This window comes from Cibotium barometz, chromosome 11, assembly GCF_041138505.1.
Source record: "Cibotium barometz isolate CiBa-2024 chromosome 11, ASM4113850v1, whole genome shotgun sequence".
In the NCBI taxonomy this organism is placed as follows: Eukaryota; Viridiplantae; Streptophyta; class Polypodiopsida; order Cyatheales; family Cibotiaceae; genus Cibotium; species Cibotium barometz.
Genome location: NC_141056.1, coordinates 13292078 through 13310025, shown reverse-complemented (window position 1 = coordinate 13310025; position 17948 = coordinate 13292078). Strand labels below are relative to the sequence as shown.

Here is a 17948-nt window from a genome sequence, read left to right as displayed (position 1 = left end):
AATGCTCAAGTGCCTGCTGATTCCCTTGACATTTCTACTCTTTAAACTGCTTCCTTGGTTGGTTTGAGGGCTTTCAGGGATCCAAACTCCATGTGCAATATCTTTGAAAGTTAAGACTTTTTCCACTCATGCCTCTTCTCATTAAATGGAATTTGGAGCTCCGTTCTTTGGCATCACACCATATCAGGGCCACAATAATTTTCTTGCATTTGCATTATTTTGAAGCCCTCACTATGTTCCATGCAAAAACAATCCATTGGCAGCCTTTCCACCTTTTGTAGCATAAAATATTGAGACAGTATTGTTATTGCACTACCTTAACCATTTCTCCATTACATGGTATTTTTTTATTGTTGGTATTTACTAAAGAACATAAATATTGCCTTAGTGTAGAAATAGACTAGCACATCCTTCCATGCTCTACTTAAGTAGTGCATCACAAACTAAATATGTTTGACAATACACAAGTAAAAGCACATGCCATCAAGCTGTAAACTATCAAAAACATGGCACTCATAAAACCAAGACACTGAAACTCCATCGTGTTGCCTGCACATAGTTGCCAAGGTTCAATGGGAGAGCAGTCAATGTATCTGATAACTCTTGGCTTCTTGATCAATTTTCTACCCTTTCTTTTCTGGGGGCGGGGGCGGGGGCCGGGGGGGGGGGGGGGGAGAGAGAGAGAGAGAGAGAGAGAGAGAGATCAAACTCGAGGTCCTCATTATTTCGGGCTGCCGATTGGTTCCACTTCACAAAATGTTTTGCTTATTAAATAACAGAACGTTTCACCAATTAAAGAAGCCCCTTGTTAAAGAGAGTGGCTCCATAAATTTTTCCCTTCAAGAATAATTACGACTCCGTTACACAACTGCTGAACAAGCCGTGATAGCTTCCAAAGCAGGGAGCTACCCTTCCTTTGTGAAAGGCCTTACTTCCATCACTCTGATAAACTTCTAGAAACACTCAAAATTGATGGATTCAATCAAAACAGTAACTTTGTTCAGTGGACTCAAATAATTGCTCTATAGGGACTGCCATAGAAAGAAAGCCGAATTCCGGGTTTGACCAAATGCAAGGTGGATTGCGTTGGTGGCATGATGCCCTGGTGTGTTTTTTCACATACTTTCTGCACTTGATGCCTCGAGGCTTTTTGTAAAATTCCACCTGCCCACCTTTGGCAGCAGGTTTCCGACTTGCACAAGAGGCTGTCAACCTGAGGTGCTCAGGGATGTAAGAACACTTCACATGTTGAAAACTGAACTTTCCTTCCTGGCTAATAGGATCCGATTGGGCATCATTCTTCATATGGCAGGGCCTATACGGACACTTTGGAAGCAAATCAACTATCACTTGACCAAAGCGTGACCTGAGTACTTCATCTAAAACCATCTTTCACAACATCACCATAAACAGGGTAAGTCTCTCTCTCTCTCTCTCTCTCTCTCTCTCTCTCTCTCTCTCCAAAGAAGAATAGAAAGCTGAAAGATATTTGGAGGCTTACCTTAGGTCCCAAGCTTAGAGATGCAAAAGCTGTAGGAAAAACAGAACCCTGCTCTTTGGGCTTGTGTTTACTGTCCCCAAGGCCCGCCTCACCTCCAATGCCAACCATTGCCACCTTCCCAAAACTCCTTGGCTTCTTATCATCTTCATCATCTGGCTCATCCTCTTTGGGTTCCTCAGTAGTCTTTTCTGCATCCTCTTTGTTCTCCTGAGAAGCCACTCCAAGACTCCTGGCCTCACCATCCTCTTCTGGCTGCCCTTGAGAAGCCTCGTCTGACTGCTCTAGATTAACAGCGTCCTCATCAGCAGCAGTTTTGCTATCCTTTTCGCGTAAGCTTGCAAGAAGCTTTTCTTCTTCTATCTGAAAAGCTAGGTTCCTTTCCGCTCTTCTCAACTTCCGTCGGAATTCAGCAATCTGATCATCCTGTTTCCACTGATTCTCAAGCTCCTCTTTCCTCTTCTCACGATCCTGCTGATACTCTTCACTGGTTTTAACCCATGCTTCCTTAACCCTTTGGAAAAAATTCTTCTTTTTAGTACCGGCTTTTGCACTCACAGCAGTGTCATCTTTCAGATAGTCATCAAAGCCAAGTGGTAATGGTATGACAGCTTCCGGCTTAACCTCACCATCTTTAGTTATAGGCTGGTAGAAAAAGCGAAGCTTCCCTTCATCATCATGTGCCCAATTGATGATCCGCCCAGTGGGAACATGGAGGAGCGCTTCTCCTTGAAGCTCCTCTCTGGCCCTTTCCACATTCTCTGGGTTGAGATCAAGCATTACTGAGGGTGTGTTCCCCAAAAGCACGAATTCGTCCTCTAAATCAAACAACAGAAACAAAAGCCCACTAAATCAACTGAGGGTTTCAAGGAAGGAGAACATAGTGGGGAGTGAGGGAGTGAGAGCCACAGAGCATATCGTGTACCTAGGTTCTAAGAACCAAACAAATAATTACCTTGTGACCACCAATACTCTAACTCTGGTGGCATTGGGGTTACAAAAGGCGCCTTTACAAAAGAGTTCAACCACATCTCTCTCTCATTGTCCAGATCTTCAACATAAAGTTTCCACTCTTTAGGAACCTGCAACAATATACATGGCAAAAGACGGTCTTTCCAGTGTAGAGAAACCTTAGGAGCAAAGCATATATATGGCAACTAGCAGAATCATCACCTCGTAGTGTGCATTAATAAAGCCAGGAGCCATCCACAAATCCTCCTCCTCATACATGTAAGGGTGTGAGGGATCACTATATGGGCCCTTGACCTCTCGTACCACTGTGGACAAGCAGCACAAAGAAGACATAATTGAAGCAGTAAGGGACTAGGAAGCGGGTCAATCACACAACTGAAAAATACATGAAATTAAAATGTTAACCAATAACACGTACTTCCATCTGGTTTGTTAACAAACATTCTTGCCTTCGCAGCTGCCACTTCCGCCAATGAAGAATGAAGCTGCAAACAAGACCACAAACTCTAGCTTTTCACAACAACAGACACAGGTTTGAAAAGATTCCAACCAGGACATTTGAAGTCCTTACAGCAACATTTTGTAGTACTCTCTCAAGATGCACATGTATTCAACAAGTGTTCAAGAGAAGAAACAAGATTCTTACACCCGACATCTCCACAGTGCACTCTTCGGGGTCAGGTAGTAGTTCTCCGAAATAGAATTTACCCTGTAAAATGTAAAGCAAGAGTCTTGGTTCCCTTATTGTCAGACCAGAAAATATGGAGGTGTCGGGTTCAAACTCACAGCCTCTTGGGCAAGATTCCACAGACAGCGTTCATAAGTATCTAAGCAACTTCACGGAGTAGTTATTTACCCAAATAGGACGACCATTGATTTCATATACTCCACACCCATGGAAGCGGCTATGCTTCCACTGCCCCGCGTACTTATAGTGCCCTTTCTCACTGCAAAAAAACAACAAAAAAAATTACGAACAAAACTCTTTCTCCCTTTGCATCCATTACGCCCCACCCGCCCCCCCTTTACCTCCACCCTCACCTCTCTTCCTCCCTCTCTCTCTCTCCAAATCATTGAATTATATAGATGGTAACAAGAGCACCAAAAACATACGGAGACTCCCCATACGCATCAACCCAGCCTCGGCGCTCATCAAAAGACTTGAAAGCATTAGCATGCTTCTCAAACAACTCTTCAGCATCCATCTTCAGCCACTCACGATCGAAGGGGTTCATGTAATCTGACCTCAAAATCTCACCCTTTTCCTTTGCCCGCACTGCTGCTCTGTATGCACAAGGACAACCTAAGTAAAAGAAAACATACAAAAAAATAGCTTCACAAGGAAGAATCTTAAAGACTAAAACAAGTATGTTCCCAAACACATCATGTGTGAGGGGTTGTGGGAGTTTTCAGGGAGCATGATACAAACTCGGAATCCGGTACAGGCTCCGCCACAGGAAGATCCACTTCTAGAACCCCATGGCCTTGCATCATGTTCTGGAACCACTCCCCTTCATACCTGCACAAAAGTCACAGTGGAACTTTGGGCACTTGCAAACCTCAAATTTTTCTAGAGGACAACCAATACCATTATGAAAAAAACTACCATTTACCGGCAAAGCTCCATTGCCGTCGTATAAACACCCTTTCCATGCGCAAGATCATCCCACACTGTACCTTCAAAACTGCAACAGAATTACAGAATCTTAGACAATTAGTTTCTTTGAAAAAGAAAAAACCTCCACCTCCCTATCTCAAACCTTCAAAACTGAGCAGTTATGTCTGATTGTAGATATGCAGCACACAACATTGGGAATAGTCCCACCCCCCTTTTGTAAGTATATGATCCTTGCAAAAACCATTCTGCGCAAGGACAATGCTCTAGCTCCAAGCCCAAATAAACAGACTCAAACAGCTAATAGAGCAAACAAGATGATCCCAGACAAGGATCTCACATATTATTTGCAAAAACATGTCTTCATCCCTGTCAAAATAAGAATAGCCTCTCCTCCTATGCTTTTTTAGACTCTACACAGACAACCCTATCAGCTAGGTCTTCCATAGAATGGTTCAAAAGCAGCAGGTTATAGGATTAGCCGCAAAAGCACTCGCCTAGGTAATGAGCAATTCTTGTAAAGTCCTCGAACAGCCCAGACCAGAGAACAGAACATCAGTAAAATTCCTACACACTTCGCTTTCAATGTGTATTTCTCTATTGCCATCACTACCTGAATGAAAAAGCATTATGTCACCATTTGGTCCCTTCACCAGTTTTGATCAGTGTTTTGGGGCAAGACCACACACAAAACAAAACCAAGGTGAGAATGGGGATTTTCCACAAAAGGAAGCTGAAGCATTCACTAGCAAGGATTGGCTTGAAAGATGGCCACGCAGCATGAGCATTAAGGGATTTTAATCATTTAAGTGACTTACATGATTTATAAGTCAATGTGTCCACTTTATTAAAGCTTGGCTGGACAGATCATTAACTGGGCATGGATCCCTGGGCAAAAGAAGGTGCCTAATGCCAAGCTTGGGAAACAAGTTGGGAAATGCATAAAAAGCAAATATTTTAAGCAGTTTACACAGCTACGGCCACTTTTGGCAAAAAGGAAAAAAAAAGGAGCCCTATTCTAAGCTGGTCGACTCCATCTTAAGAGGAGGGGGCTGAGTCGTGGAAAAGGCATGAGGGGGGGCTGTTCTTTATAAAGATAAGCGCTCAAGTTCTCAGGCCGACTACAGCTGATTGACTCTCCCTCCCTCTCTTGTATGCGCACAATTACAAGGCCGGCGGCTTTTGGACTTTCCCTCTTTAGCCGTACAATCTTGGGCTGGCCAAATGTAGAGTTCTTTCTGCCGTGTGCTGGTCTCGTCGTCTACAAAAGTTGGACCAGAAGCTGCTGTCATGTGCATGCTAGGGGCAGGCATAATGACGAGCTAGAGTGTGATATGTTGTGGGCGGACATGTGCTTTTTGGCCCGCTATTGATAGTGTGTGCTTTTTGGGCGTTCCTTCCCTATTTATTGGGGGGAGGGGTAGTAGTTGGGCACACACCGACAGATGGAGCACAGGAGTGCAGAGCGTGTGGAGCAGGAGCACCATCGCGCAGGAGGTCGTCGTCCTTGGGGGACAACCCCGGGTGGTAGTGGACACCGGATGAGGACGATGGCAGACCACTCACGAGAGCATGACGCTCTAGCTCGTGGCTCGGTGGGGATGGCCAAGATTGTGGGCCTCGCTGACGACTGTCATGGTTGGGTGGCGAGTATGCTTGCACCCAGATATGTGTCTTCCACTTTGCCTTCTAGGGTTAGGGTTTGTTGCTTTGTCTTGCTTTTCATGACTTGTGATGCAAGTTTCCTTCTCAGAGAGATCTCGGGTTTTGACAATGGTATCAAAGCGACTCTGAGATCGCGCAAGGAAAGATACAAGTAAGATCTTTCCTGTTTTTGCAATGTCGTGTGTGTGCAGGGCTGTTGCGCCCTTGGCCTTTTGGGCAAGAGAGAGAGAGAGAGAGAGAGAGAGAGAGAGAGAAAGAAAGAAGAAAGAAAGAAAGTTGTATTAACGTCTTCAAAAGGCCGAAATGACCTATGAGACCAAAAGGTTACATCATATCCATGAGGTACATCATCTTGGGTACAAAATAGTAATAAAGAAAGATAACAAAAATATAGAACTATAAAATCTGATCTAGGTACATGAGCAGAGAGCTCTCATATCACCCTAACACGTCCCTCATGGGCTGCTGTGACATAGAGAAAGAGAGAGAGAGCGTCGGCTGTACAAAGACCCTGCACCCGTTTTTTTTTTTTGGGCAGGTTGAATTTTTTTCATAAAGCAAGCGCTCAGTTTTTTTTTTTCAAGTGGGCAGTTTTTTTTAATGAAAAAAAACACTTACCTTCTCGAAGCCGATGGCGCATGTGGGGGTCCCTTACCTGGTCGCCTGGGCTACGGACAAGAGAAGGGCTATTGACGGCACTTGTGAAAGGCTATTGGAGTCAACCAGGGCTGTCGACGGTTGCAGGGACTGTCGGGGCTTGATGGGGCTTGTGGCAGCCCACATTGGGACTGCACCTTGCTAATGGGGACCCCTTTGGGAGAGGAAGCCCAAGTTTTTGGGGCTGTTTCCCATGCAGCCACATATGGCATGTGCACGCACTCATGTAGATGCAAGGCAATTTAACAGAGCCGCACATGCCACAGCCATCTGTGTTACCCGAGGTCTACCACACACAGCCAAAGGTTGCGGACAGCCACATGTAGGTTGTCCAAACAGAGGCGTACGATCATCAATGGGCTGCCCTACAGCAGCAAGTGATGGCGACATGTTTTTCTATGATCTCTCTTCAGATTCTTTTCTCTCCAAGATGTCTAGGTTGTGTACGAGACTTTGTGTACTTGCGAGCTTCAGATGCACGTGCTTCATTCTATCTTAGTTTTGGACCAACGTGTTATGAGGTATGTGTTTGTTTTTCACATGCAAGATAGGGTTTAACAATAAAAGCACAGTGTTGTACCGTGTTATGCAAGGATACATGTTTGTTCTGGGGTACACATGGGAGTTTTTACTCCAAGAACTTCACGGGCACACACACACACAAGTTAATCATGGCCTTGTACCATGCAAGACATAGACCTAATACCCTACAGATATTGGAATGACCATTGTTTTCATTGTTGGTCTTTGATAGGCAAGACTTATTTGCATATGCAAGATTCAGGAATAGTTGACCACACATTGACATTGTGGCTACACAGATATTTGATAGAGGGCATCTAGATTAAGTTTACCCATTGGGATTCATTGTCAGATTGCATGACAAGACAGTTATGCAACAATACCCAATATGTACCTTTTCAGCCTTACAATCCTTAAGGTTTTGATGGCCCTCTAGCTTATGTCCATAGCAGGAGTGTGTAAATATATTCACGCTATTCCAAGTATACCCGCCTATTCTTATACCAAGACTATTGAATCATGGTTATTCAAGAATTTGCGCTATGCGCATAAGTTTTTGGAAGCAAGTTTTGGCTTCCAAAATTTTCTCGGTTTAGAGAGATGCTTTGACTGGGACGCTGGTCAAGGTTGTTCTTCTTTGTGTTCACAAATGTTGTATAATCCCTGGACTGAGCTATGATCACTAGTCTCGTTTGGAGTTCTTGTAAACGGAAGGACAATTGTACACGGAAAATCTTATCAATTATGAAAACTGAAAATACATATAAGAAAGCCAGACAAAAAGAGATGACAAATCTCCACAGTACACCACACTAGGAGTCAGAAGATGGGCTGACCCCCCCCCCTTATGGTTAGATTACCAAAAATGAGTCTGCTTCCAAATACAACTTCACGGGTGCCCACGGATTCTCCACTGGCTAGCACCTGTCTCTTCCACTACAATATGAAAGCAAAACAAATACATATGCAGAATTTTGTTGATAATCCTCAGCATTAAAGGCACTTCCGGCATCAAGCACATGCAGGACAACTATGGACAGCCCATAGCACTCCCACATCAGCCCGGAACAACCTTGTGTCTTCACTTTCCTCCTGTCTGGCTCACAGGGCAAGTCGACCAGCCATGGAAGGCTGTTTACAGCAGTCAACCAGCCCTCAGCAGCCACAGAAAGATGCGACCAGCAACAGCACACAAACCTACAAGCTCTAGGTAGGAAGGAAACTTGTCCAGATCATCCCGACCAGCTTCTCCTCTTTGTTTTTATCCCCTGTCCAGCCTCTGTTCAGGCTGTAAAAACCAGCCGACTAGTAGTAGAAGACACACAAAAAGAGTCGACCAGCTTCTCCCATGCATCCAATGAACTTCAGTCACGATGGATGGCTGTAGAAGCTTGCCAACAAGCTGAAAACCAGCCGACCAGCCCTCATGCACCACTAAAAAACATGCGCCCCCCCTCCAATCTAGAGTTTTTCTCAATAATAGAGGCTTCCCACCAGAAATAGCTCACTCGTGTGCTTTTTAGGTCCAAAAGGAGGGGCGCCTACTTGAAGAAGGCCCAAATATTGTCCAGTGCCCAATTTTTGGCCGCCACGTGTATTAAATAAGTCCTGCTCAATGTGTACTCACTTATAAGTTGTCCTTCCGTTTACAGTTCTTCCTTTCGAGAACTTGTTTCAATTTGTGGCACATGGTCAACCATTGACATTTATTGTTACTGATAGATCGCGACAGATCCACAAACTGGTGTTTTGTAGTAATTGTAGCAACCAACACTTCAAATACCAAACAGAGCATGAAAACACAGCGAAAGAACCATAAACAATATAAAAACACTGCACTAGGCTGGAACAGCCGGCCCCCCTAGGAACTTCTTTATTCATATAGAAGTTCTTTTACAAGAAACCAAGGTGCGGGTGCATACAGCACTAGATTTTCCAGAAAGCATCAACATATCTCTTGCCCATATATCTATCCGGTGCCAAGATAAAAACACAGCACCCAAAGCCATCTGAAAACTGTCTCAAAACAGCCCCATGAATCAGCTCATAAACAGTCCATAAAACAGCCCGGTACGGAGCCAAAAACAGCCCCGAAACTCCATGCCAAAACAGCATCAAAACAGAGCCTCAGATCACCCCCAGTAGAGCTCTCAAAACTGTCCCGGATTCCTTCGAAACAGATTCAGAAACAGCCCCATTTCTGCCCATAACAAGGCCGAGAGAGAGAGAGAGAGAGAGAGAGAGAGAGAGAGAGAGAGCTCTGCTGCTGTACAGCCAAATGAGATAGAGAGAGATCTACTGCTATGCGGCCATATCTGTACGACCAACAAACAGCAGATGTACGGCCAAATGTGAGAGAGGTGATGTATGGCTAAAACTGAAAGAGAGAGGAGAGCTGGAGTCGGCCAGAAAAGTTGTAAGTGCATGATGATGAAAACAGCCTCCTACATTGCTTTAATAGAGTCGACCAGCTCTATAATAGCTATGCTTTCCCTTTCTACCCAAAATAGCTCAACTTGCCCAAAAATATCAACTTTATGCTTTTCCCAGGTTTGTAGCCCAAGTTTGCTCTAGGCACCTCCTTCTGTCCACCTGTCCATGCCCAAAATAATGATATGTCCAGTCCAATTTTAATAATGTGTGAACACACTAACTTATAAACCTTATAAGTCACTTTGATGAATAAAATCCCATGCTACTCATGTACTGTAGCCGTCTTTCAGGCCAAACTTTGCCAGTAAATGCTCCAACTTTCTTCTATGTAAAATACCCGTTCACAGTCAAGACTGGTGAAGGGACCAAATGGTGACATCCCCTCCGTCTTATAAAGCAGATGTCTACAACTATATAATCCTGATACCACTTAAAAATATCCTTCAAATAAAGCATATGTACTGCCAATTTATAATATTCCATAGTCCCTGCATTAAAGCCATAAATCCAGATCCACAATTTGAAGTCAGATACGAGCACATGAGCCAAACGTATCAAGAAAGAAACTTTATCCATATCCCGAGTCAAGAACTTTGATAATAACCAGACACAGGCATAAGAGCCAACTATGCCCAAGTATCCATAAATTCATAAGCCAAGTCAACAACTCTAATATTAACCAGACACAGACACTAGAGTCAACTATGTCCCAAATATCCATAAATAGCTTTAAGTACATGCAAAAAGAAAATAAGTAGAATACATAGCCACAAAATATCTTGCCATGCCATTGGACTACATAAGAGCACCACTCCTATGATCCATACGCATGCCCAATCCAAACATGCTTCACATGTCCATATGGTTCACCAGGGCAATGAGACTTCCATGAAACCAAACATGCTCGTTAGGGTTTCCCCTTCCATGAGACCTCACTCACCAGGGCTACTATGTGTACATGCCCGCAAATGCCTGGAGGATTGGTGTTCCATTGGGTCTAGTACCTCATGTACTGGCCTAGAGCACGTCTATTTTGGTAGTCTCATGAACGGGGATTGTCCATACCAGTGCTACATTGCATAGCATCTTTATGTGCTTGCTTGCAATTGAATTTGCATGTTCTTTTCATGCTTGCCTGTAGTTCCGGATAAGGAAACACCCGCCTGTGAACCTTGCGTGTGAAACTATCAGCTGACATGGTTATGTGACACATGACATGTGGCAAGTAGTGATCATAAACCTAGCCTTAGGAATAAGCATTAATTTATAAGTGAGTGTGTATACACTTCATTAAGTTTTGGGCGACCAAAACTCACTTATAAATTATGACCAACCCTGTGTTCGCACACATTGATGTCCCGAGGTGGACAAAACCCAATGCCCACCGCCCAAACCTTATCCCCTTTGTACAAAGGGAGCAACCAGCCATGTGTCCATTCCAACTTACACCACAGGTCACTTGTCCTCTCTACCTGACACCTAGAGTGGACATCTCATCATCTCTGTCAAATCCCCATAGGATCTCCTCGTAGAACGCTCCTAGTACAAGACTCGAGACCTGCAAACAAACCAAACAAACGTGAAGGGATGCATGCCTGACTCACCTCCCAACCTTGACAACCGTGGGCAAGCCCACATGTCTTGGCTATCCCCACCGAGCCACGAGGTGAGCTAACTAGATGGACGTACCAACCAATCTCTACCTCGTGACGTCCCATACCGCCACGAAGCTACCCTCACGAGCCTCGAGATTGCTGCCGGCCTCGAATGCATAAAGCATGTGCACGTCTGCACTAGATCCAAGCTCCTGACCATAGAGCTCTCACAAAGACACACGAGACTCTATGAACTAATGACTAACCTTGGCCACCCTTTTATAGGCTCCTGGCCGGTCATCCCCATAAGATCTCCTCGTAGAACACTCCTGATACAAGACTCGAAACCTGCAAACAAACCAAACAAACGTGAAGAGGGTGCAGGCCTGACTCACCTCCCAACCTTGACAGTCGTGGGTAAGCCCACATGTCTTGGTTGTCCCCACCGAGCCACGAGTTGAGCTAACTAGATGGACGTACCGACCAATCTCTACCTCATGACGTCCTACCCTCGCGGGCCTCGAGACTGCTGTCGGCCTCGGCTGTATAAAGCAGGTGCACGTCTGCGCTAGATCCAACTTCCTGACCATAGAGCTCTCACAAAGACACACGAGACTCTATGAACTAATGACTAACCTTGGCCACCCTTTTATAGGCTCTTAGCCGGTCATCGGGCGTCCACACTTGGACGTCCGCCCGTCCATACTTAGGTGCCCGCCCGTTAGTCTATCCCTAACTCAGCTCACCAATCAGCCTGCCTAGCTCCAAGCTTCCCCAACCTCGAAGCTAGTCTTGAGTGCATGTAGCACACCGTAGATACACACTGTGCACATGACAATCTCTCTCTCTCTCTCTCTCTCTCTCTCTCTCTCTCTCTCTCTCTCCCAGTAGGCGCCTCCTTCATGAGGCCTTTTTGGCTATATATTCTGCACTTTCTCCTTCCCAACTCCATATCCAAGCTTGCTAGTGTGTTTTCCAAGCTTCCAAGAGTGTTTCCAAGTGGTGTTCACTCTCCCACACACTCCCAATGACTGAAATTCAACAAAACAACTCTTATTTTTGCTGTAATTTTTGGTCTTTTTGTTGAAAACCCTAATTTCAGCCTTCCTTTCTCAAGTTGAACCATAGAGGAAGCTTTCCCAAGACTCCATTCATCCTCTTGAAGACTTTTGTCACGAAGGATCGAGAAGATTGAAGATTTCAACACTCCGAACGCTTTCATCGCAAAGACTTCCGCTGTCATTGACTCTACTTGCCATTGGTAAGCTTTGATGCTTAAATATGGAAGCAAGTGGAAGTGGGAGGAGCAAGACTCCATGTTCACATACCCTGTGTAGTGTTCTCTCGTCTTACATGCTCTCTTGCAGATTGTTGCTACCATGTGTTGGTGAAACAATAGAGAGCAAATGGTAGGGAACATGGACACTTGAGAGGGTAGTGTGAGTTACAAGTCTACACCAACAACCACACTGTTTGCAATACCGTATCCATATGCATTGGTATGGAAATCTGGTCAGAAATGCCCATGACACTATGTACTTGATTCTCCCAAGATCAATATACTTTATTTGAGGGAGGGGCCAACCGTTCCGGCTCATTGTCCGTCTTTTGTCAATTCAACAAATTACTTCTTGTATTGAGCATGTTGTCCATTAAATCTTGGTGTATTTAAGTGTATTGATTAGCATTATGTACTTGATTCTCCCAAGATCAATATACTTTATTTGAGGGAGGGGCCAACCGTTCCGGCTCATTGTCCGTCTTTTGTCAATTCAACAAATTACTTCTTGTATTGCGCATGTTGTCCATTAAATCTTGGTGTATTTAAGTGTTTTGATTAGCATTATGTTCAACCAAGTTACAGCTTCAGTCCCAAGGCAGTCCAAAGCTTTGCTTCAGCATTCAACCTTCAGCGGATTAAAGACAAAAGTCCTTGCGTTTGGCAATCTTCGTCAATCAATCTCAATAAGTTTTCTGCATTGTAACAAAAGTTCTCCAAAGTAATAAAGAAAATACTCCTGATTGCACGAGGGGGCTCTTAAGTGACCCAATCTGGTGTCGACTCTACATACTCTCTCTCTCTCTCTCTCTCTCTCTCTCTCTCCAGCTTCGTCTCTTATGAATAAAGATAAAAGTGGATTGCTTCATGCTCACTAACATAAAGGTCTAGAATCCGAAGCACCCCTAAAGCTTGTAACAAATAAATACTCCTTGGTAATATGACATAAGTTCCAAGGGGGAGGCTGGTCCATTCTAGTCTAAGGGTGGTGTCTAGTACTTAAGTGTGTCTGTGGTTTTAGGTGGATAACCCATGTGCGTGCCTTTATTTCAGTGTTTAATTGCATTAATAGTCGTGTGTGAACCCGGGATTAGTTACAATGGAGAGCCCAATAATGCTTCTGTGCCAAATCTTTGGTGAGGCCAAATGGCATCACCACGAACTAGTAATGGCCACGCTCAACCGTTAAAGCCATCTTTGGAATGTTGGCTATAACACTTGTCACCAAAGCCATGTCCACGTGGCATCCAAGTTCAAGATGCACGTGATTCTCCCTCTCTCTCTCTCTCTCTCTCTCTCTCTCTCTCTCCCCCACACACGCTACATATCTTGTACTTTCTCCAAGCATGTTCTCATATACACTCTATCCAACTTGCATATCTTGTGCACAAAGCCTTGTTCTTGCCATGATGGCAAGGTTTTCAAAAACAATGCTTTGGTAAGACCAAAGGCAAGGCATGCGCCTTTGTGCAAGTCCAAAATCATTCTAAGAAAAATTCAAGTGGATCAATGAACATTCAAGCTAGTTCATTCCAAAAACTTGAAAATATGAGGGGTATGAGACCATCAAATCATTGTTTGTCTTTTTCTGCTCCTCTACAACCCATAAATACCCTGTCATGGCACCGAAGGAAAAAAAAGATTACGTAAAGAGCTTTGGCTCTAGAACCTTCCCGACACGGAAGTTACTTTTACAAGACTAACTCTCCCATGCAGGAAAGTTTTATTGCAATTGGTTATCTTCCATGTAATGTACCTGCAGAACCAAGCCACAGAGTAGCAGCGTTCGGCTGTGTGGGCACTGGTATGGGCTGCTAGCCGGGCGGCACGCCAGACAGGCACAAGGCCAAAAAAGCACCACACAAGCTGGTGGGCAAGTCCCTTAGAGGGCATAGCAGATCGTGCAGTTCCAAGCAAGCCGACCAGTCTACATGGAGCCCTATAAATAGCTGCCCCAGCCCCCTCACTTAGCATGAAGTAATCTGCAAAGACCTCTCCTCAAAAAGCAATCAAAAGAAGCAGGAAGCACATCTGCAACCAGCATTTCCTCATCCATGACCAGCAACCTCAAATCTCCTTAACCCAAATGAGCATTCTTACACCCTGATAAGCATTTTTAAACCTTAAATAGCATCCTTGGCCCCTAAATAGCTTCCCTTGGCCCTAATACTCCAGTCAGCAACTTGGGCTTATGCTTGGACCCTAACGAGCCCTGAAGAAGCATCCTCAGACCCACATGAACATCTTCAGACCCCGATGGGCATCCTGAACCCTAAAGAGCATTTTTAGCCCCTTAAGAGAATAATGTGAACTAAAGGGCAGAATTTGCATCCTCCGTGGACATGCTCAGAACTATAAGCACGCTTAAATCCTTCCAACCATCCACAAACCCTAATAAGCATCTGTTAAACCTAATGAGCATTCAGAACCCTAATAAGCATATGTGAACCCTACAGAGCATCCATAAACCCCAATAGCATCCGTTAAACCTTAACTGATAATTTATAAAATCCTAATGAGCATCCGTAAACCCTAACTAATAGCATGCATAAAACAGTAAGTGAAAAATCATAAAACCTTAATGAGCATTCATAAACCCTAATAGCATCCATAAAACCGTAACAAGCATCCATAAAACCCTAATGGGCAACATTAGACGTACATTAGCATCTTCAAGCACTAATGAGCATTTTTAAACACAACTTAAAATCTAAACACTGTAGTGACAAGCCTTCAACACAAAGTACCATCATTAAACCCCCATGAGCATAGGGCGGGCAGGGAAAGGAAAAACCCACGTAGAGCCATCCTTGAAGATGTAGCTGACCCAGACGAGGAACTCCTCCATCCGTTCGAGCTCTTCGACGACATCCTCAGGCGTCTGGATGTCATAGTGGTTATCAGGGATCTGGGGGTAGAATTTGCGGTAGGGCACATAGTAAGGGGTACCAGGAGGGCCGGGCTGGCCCTCACTCCACAGCTTCTCGTACTTCTCATAGCTGGCCCTGGAGACGAGATCGGGGTCCCATCCAACGGCGTTGGTGTCCCCCCAGTAGTCTTCCCAGTGCTCACCGAGGTCCTCTTCTGTCCAGTGCTCGCGGTCCACAGGGAAGTTCCACAAATCCTCTTCTTCCACTACCTCCTCTTCGGCTTTCTTCTTCGCCTCCTCTTCCTCCTTCATCCGCCTCTTCTCTTCCCTCTTCTCCTCCCTCTCCCGCTCCAGCTCCTCCCTCTCCTCCTGTGTCATCCCCTCATCCTCCTCGTCTTCATATTCATCGTCAGAATCGTCTGAGTAATCTGAGTCATCGTCGCTGCCGTACTCTTCTTCCCCCTCGTCGACTAGGTTCTCTTTTTCTGCTTCTACGCTATTAGGGCTAGGGTTTGCCATTGCTGCAGCGCTAGGGCTCCGCACCTTCTTCCACCAATGTATGAAGCTTACTCAATGCACCATCTCCTCAATCATCTCGCTTTTCTAGACACAGAGACAGCGTAGGAGACGTTGCATGACAGGTGTAGGCATTAGCACAAGCCAAAGCTCCACAGAGCGCTTATGAAGCTCGTCCTAACCCTGGTTAATTGACCGGAGTTCACCCTAACCTCTTATCCTCACCACTTAACCCTGGTCACTTTAACCCTCCTTTAACCTTATCCTCGTCTACAAAATCATAAAACTTACATCCTTTTTAATGAGTTTTTTAGGTAAAGTATAACTTAAACACCAACCTTTAGACATTTAAAAGATAAAATCAGTAGTTACAAATGAATATGTATTTATGGTTTGTAGGTTTCTTGTGAACATCATTCCCATGTAAACACCCCCTTGGGGTCGTACCCCATCACAAAAAGTGGGTTTTTATCCCTTTATGCCTTGTTGCTATGACAAATTTGGGAGCTCTTCTCTATGGACAAAAAGCTACTTAGAAATATGTGCATGAAATGATCAGGTTAGATGCAAAGTGGGATTTTGATGGTACGGATGATTAAGAATATGATATGATATAATTTTATCCATGTGATAAAATCACACAAATCATCCCACAATGGCTAAAGAAAATATGATTAGATAAGGTAAGGTTGTATACATTTTAAATTAGAAACTAAACTTTCCAACCATGTAAATGCCACAACTCAATTTATAAAGTGGCATGGTTAATTTAAGATAAGTTATCATCATAGCTAGAGGTAAAATAAGTGAAAGTATCAAAAAGGTGGCAAAAACATAGGCTTAATTTCTAATTTACTACACTACTGTGGTGGGGCTTGAACAAGGTCTAAGGGGCCTCTGCATTTCCTCGCTACTTACTCTCACCAAGTAGAGATGCAATTGGTAAATTTTTGTGCATTTAAACCATGGATCCTAGTCCTAACCCTCTAATTCCACTTGTTTCACCATCCTAGACCCTAATCTAAATTCATGGAGTAGGCTTTGTCTACGAAGCTCTTTCCAAAGAGAAAGTGACTCTTTTACTTGGGGCCCTCTTCATTAGTGGTTTACAATTATACTCCACTTGTTTCTTCCCATTTGGCAAGTTATATATGTAAGAATACAAAATTACAGAAGCAGGATCAACACAATACAAAGCACTAAATTGGAGAAAGAAGTGGAGAGTAAACAAAATTATTGCTTGCAAAAGTTGATGATGGTGTCCTCCCACCCATGTGCTCCAAGTAAGGAGCTTTGATGGTGAACTAAACACCTCTGGATAGAGGATGTCTTGCTTATAAGAGTGCTTGAATACAATGAGCTCGATGATGAACTAAGCTTAGCCACCAAACTAGTCTATATATAGTATCCAGGGTCAGGATGGATATAGGGCAACCACATCGGCCAACCCACAACCTAGTTCTAAATGATCAACTGACCATATCATTCGTTTGGACCCTTAAATTGACCCACAACCTGATAACAGTATGTCCTCGATTTACTGCCTAGCACTCACTAATACAATCACATAGCCCACACAAGCATGCATCCTACTTGGCAAAGTGCTAAGTCTACATAAGCCATCTTCTAGCCACACTTGGCCACCGTCCCTAGTGTCTAAATTGGGAACAGTCCTCATAAAGGGGGCCTTACAAAAAAGAGCACATTTGTCACCCTTGTAGAAATAACACAAGGCGAGGAAAACCATTAGCAACTATTTTCAAGTGAACCAAAAAATCGAGTAAAATTTATAGCTAAACGCAATCTCCTTGAATGCAAAAACTAGACATCGGAGCGTACAACGTACCTTGGCTTTGGTTAGAAGAACTTATTGGCTAAAAATGAAGGATTTTGTTCAGAAATATGTGGTCAAATGTCATCAGTGTCAGATTAATAAGGCAGAGCGCCTTAAATTTGCTAGGTTATTACATCCTTTGGATATTCTGTCTCGAAAGTGGGAAAGTATTTCCATGGATTTACGAGACTTCCACGTACCAGCAGAGGTCACGATGCCATTTGGGTAGTCGTGGACAGATTAACAAAGATGGCTAGGTTTTTACCCACAAAGACAACAGTTAAAACGTCATAATTGTTACCATATTATAGTAGTGATGTGTGTGAACACACTTAGGACCGCCGGGGCACTTTTTCCCTCACTAGGAGGTTTTTTCCCCCGTGCATTGTATATACGCCCATTATCTTCTAGGGCTTGTTATCTTTCTGTTTTGGCACTCATAATACACTACTGTGTTGTGCTCAAGCTTCCTCATCTTCTTGAAGTTGTGTGT

General features: G+C 44.1%; 1 protein-coding gene across 2 annotated transcripts; it reads right to left on the bottom strand.

The window, feature by feature from the left end:
• Window positions 1-701: 701 nt before the first annotated feature.
• On the bottom strand, window positions 702-15842 carry EMB1211 (MORN (Membrane Occupation and Recognition Nexus) repeat-containing protein). Of its 2 annotated transcripts, none has more exons than XM_086804809.1 (11): window positions 15035-15842; window positions 4084-4155; window positions 3900-3989; window positions 3584-3754; window positions 3327-3417; window positions 3117-3179; window positions 2889-2955; window positions 2672-2775; window positions 2454-2580; window positions 1502-2316; window positions 702-1389 (listed from the first exon to the last, which is right to left on the bottom strand). In XM_086804809.1, the coding sequence occupies exons 1-11, from the start codon at window positions 15622-15624 to the stop codon at window positions 979-981; spliced, it is 2601 nt and encodes an 866-aa protein (XP_086660935.1). In that variant the 5' UTR covers window positions 15625-15842; the 3' UTR covers window positions 702-978. The 2 variants fall into 2 exon arrangements, with proteins under 2 accessions (XP_086660935.1, XP_086660936.1); XM_086804810.1 differs by having other exon boundaries at window positions 702-1379; window positions 15035-15811.
• Between the last annotated feature and the right edge of the window lie 2106 nt (window positions 15843-17948).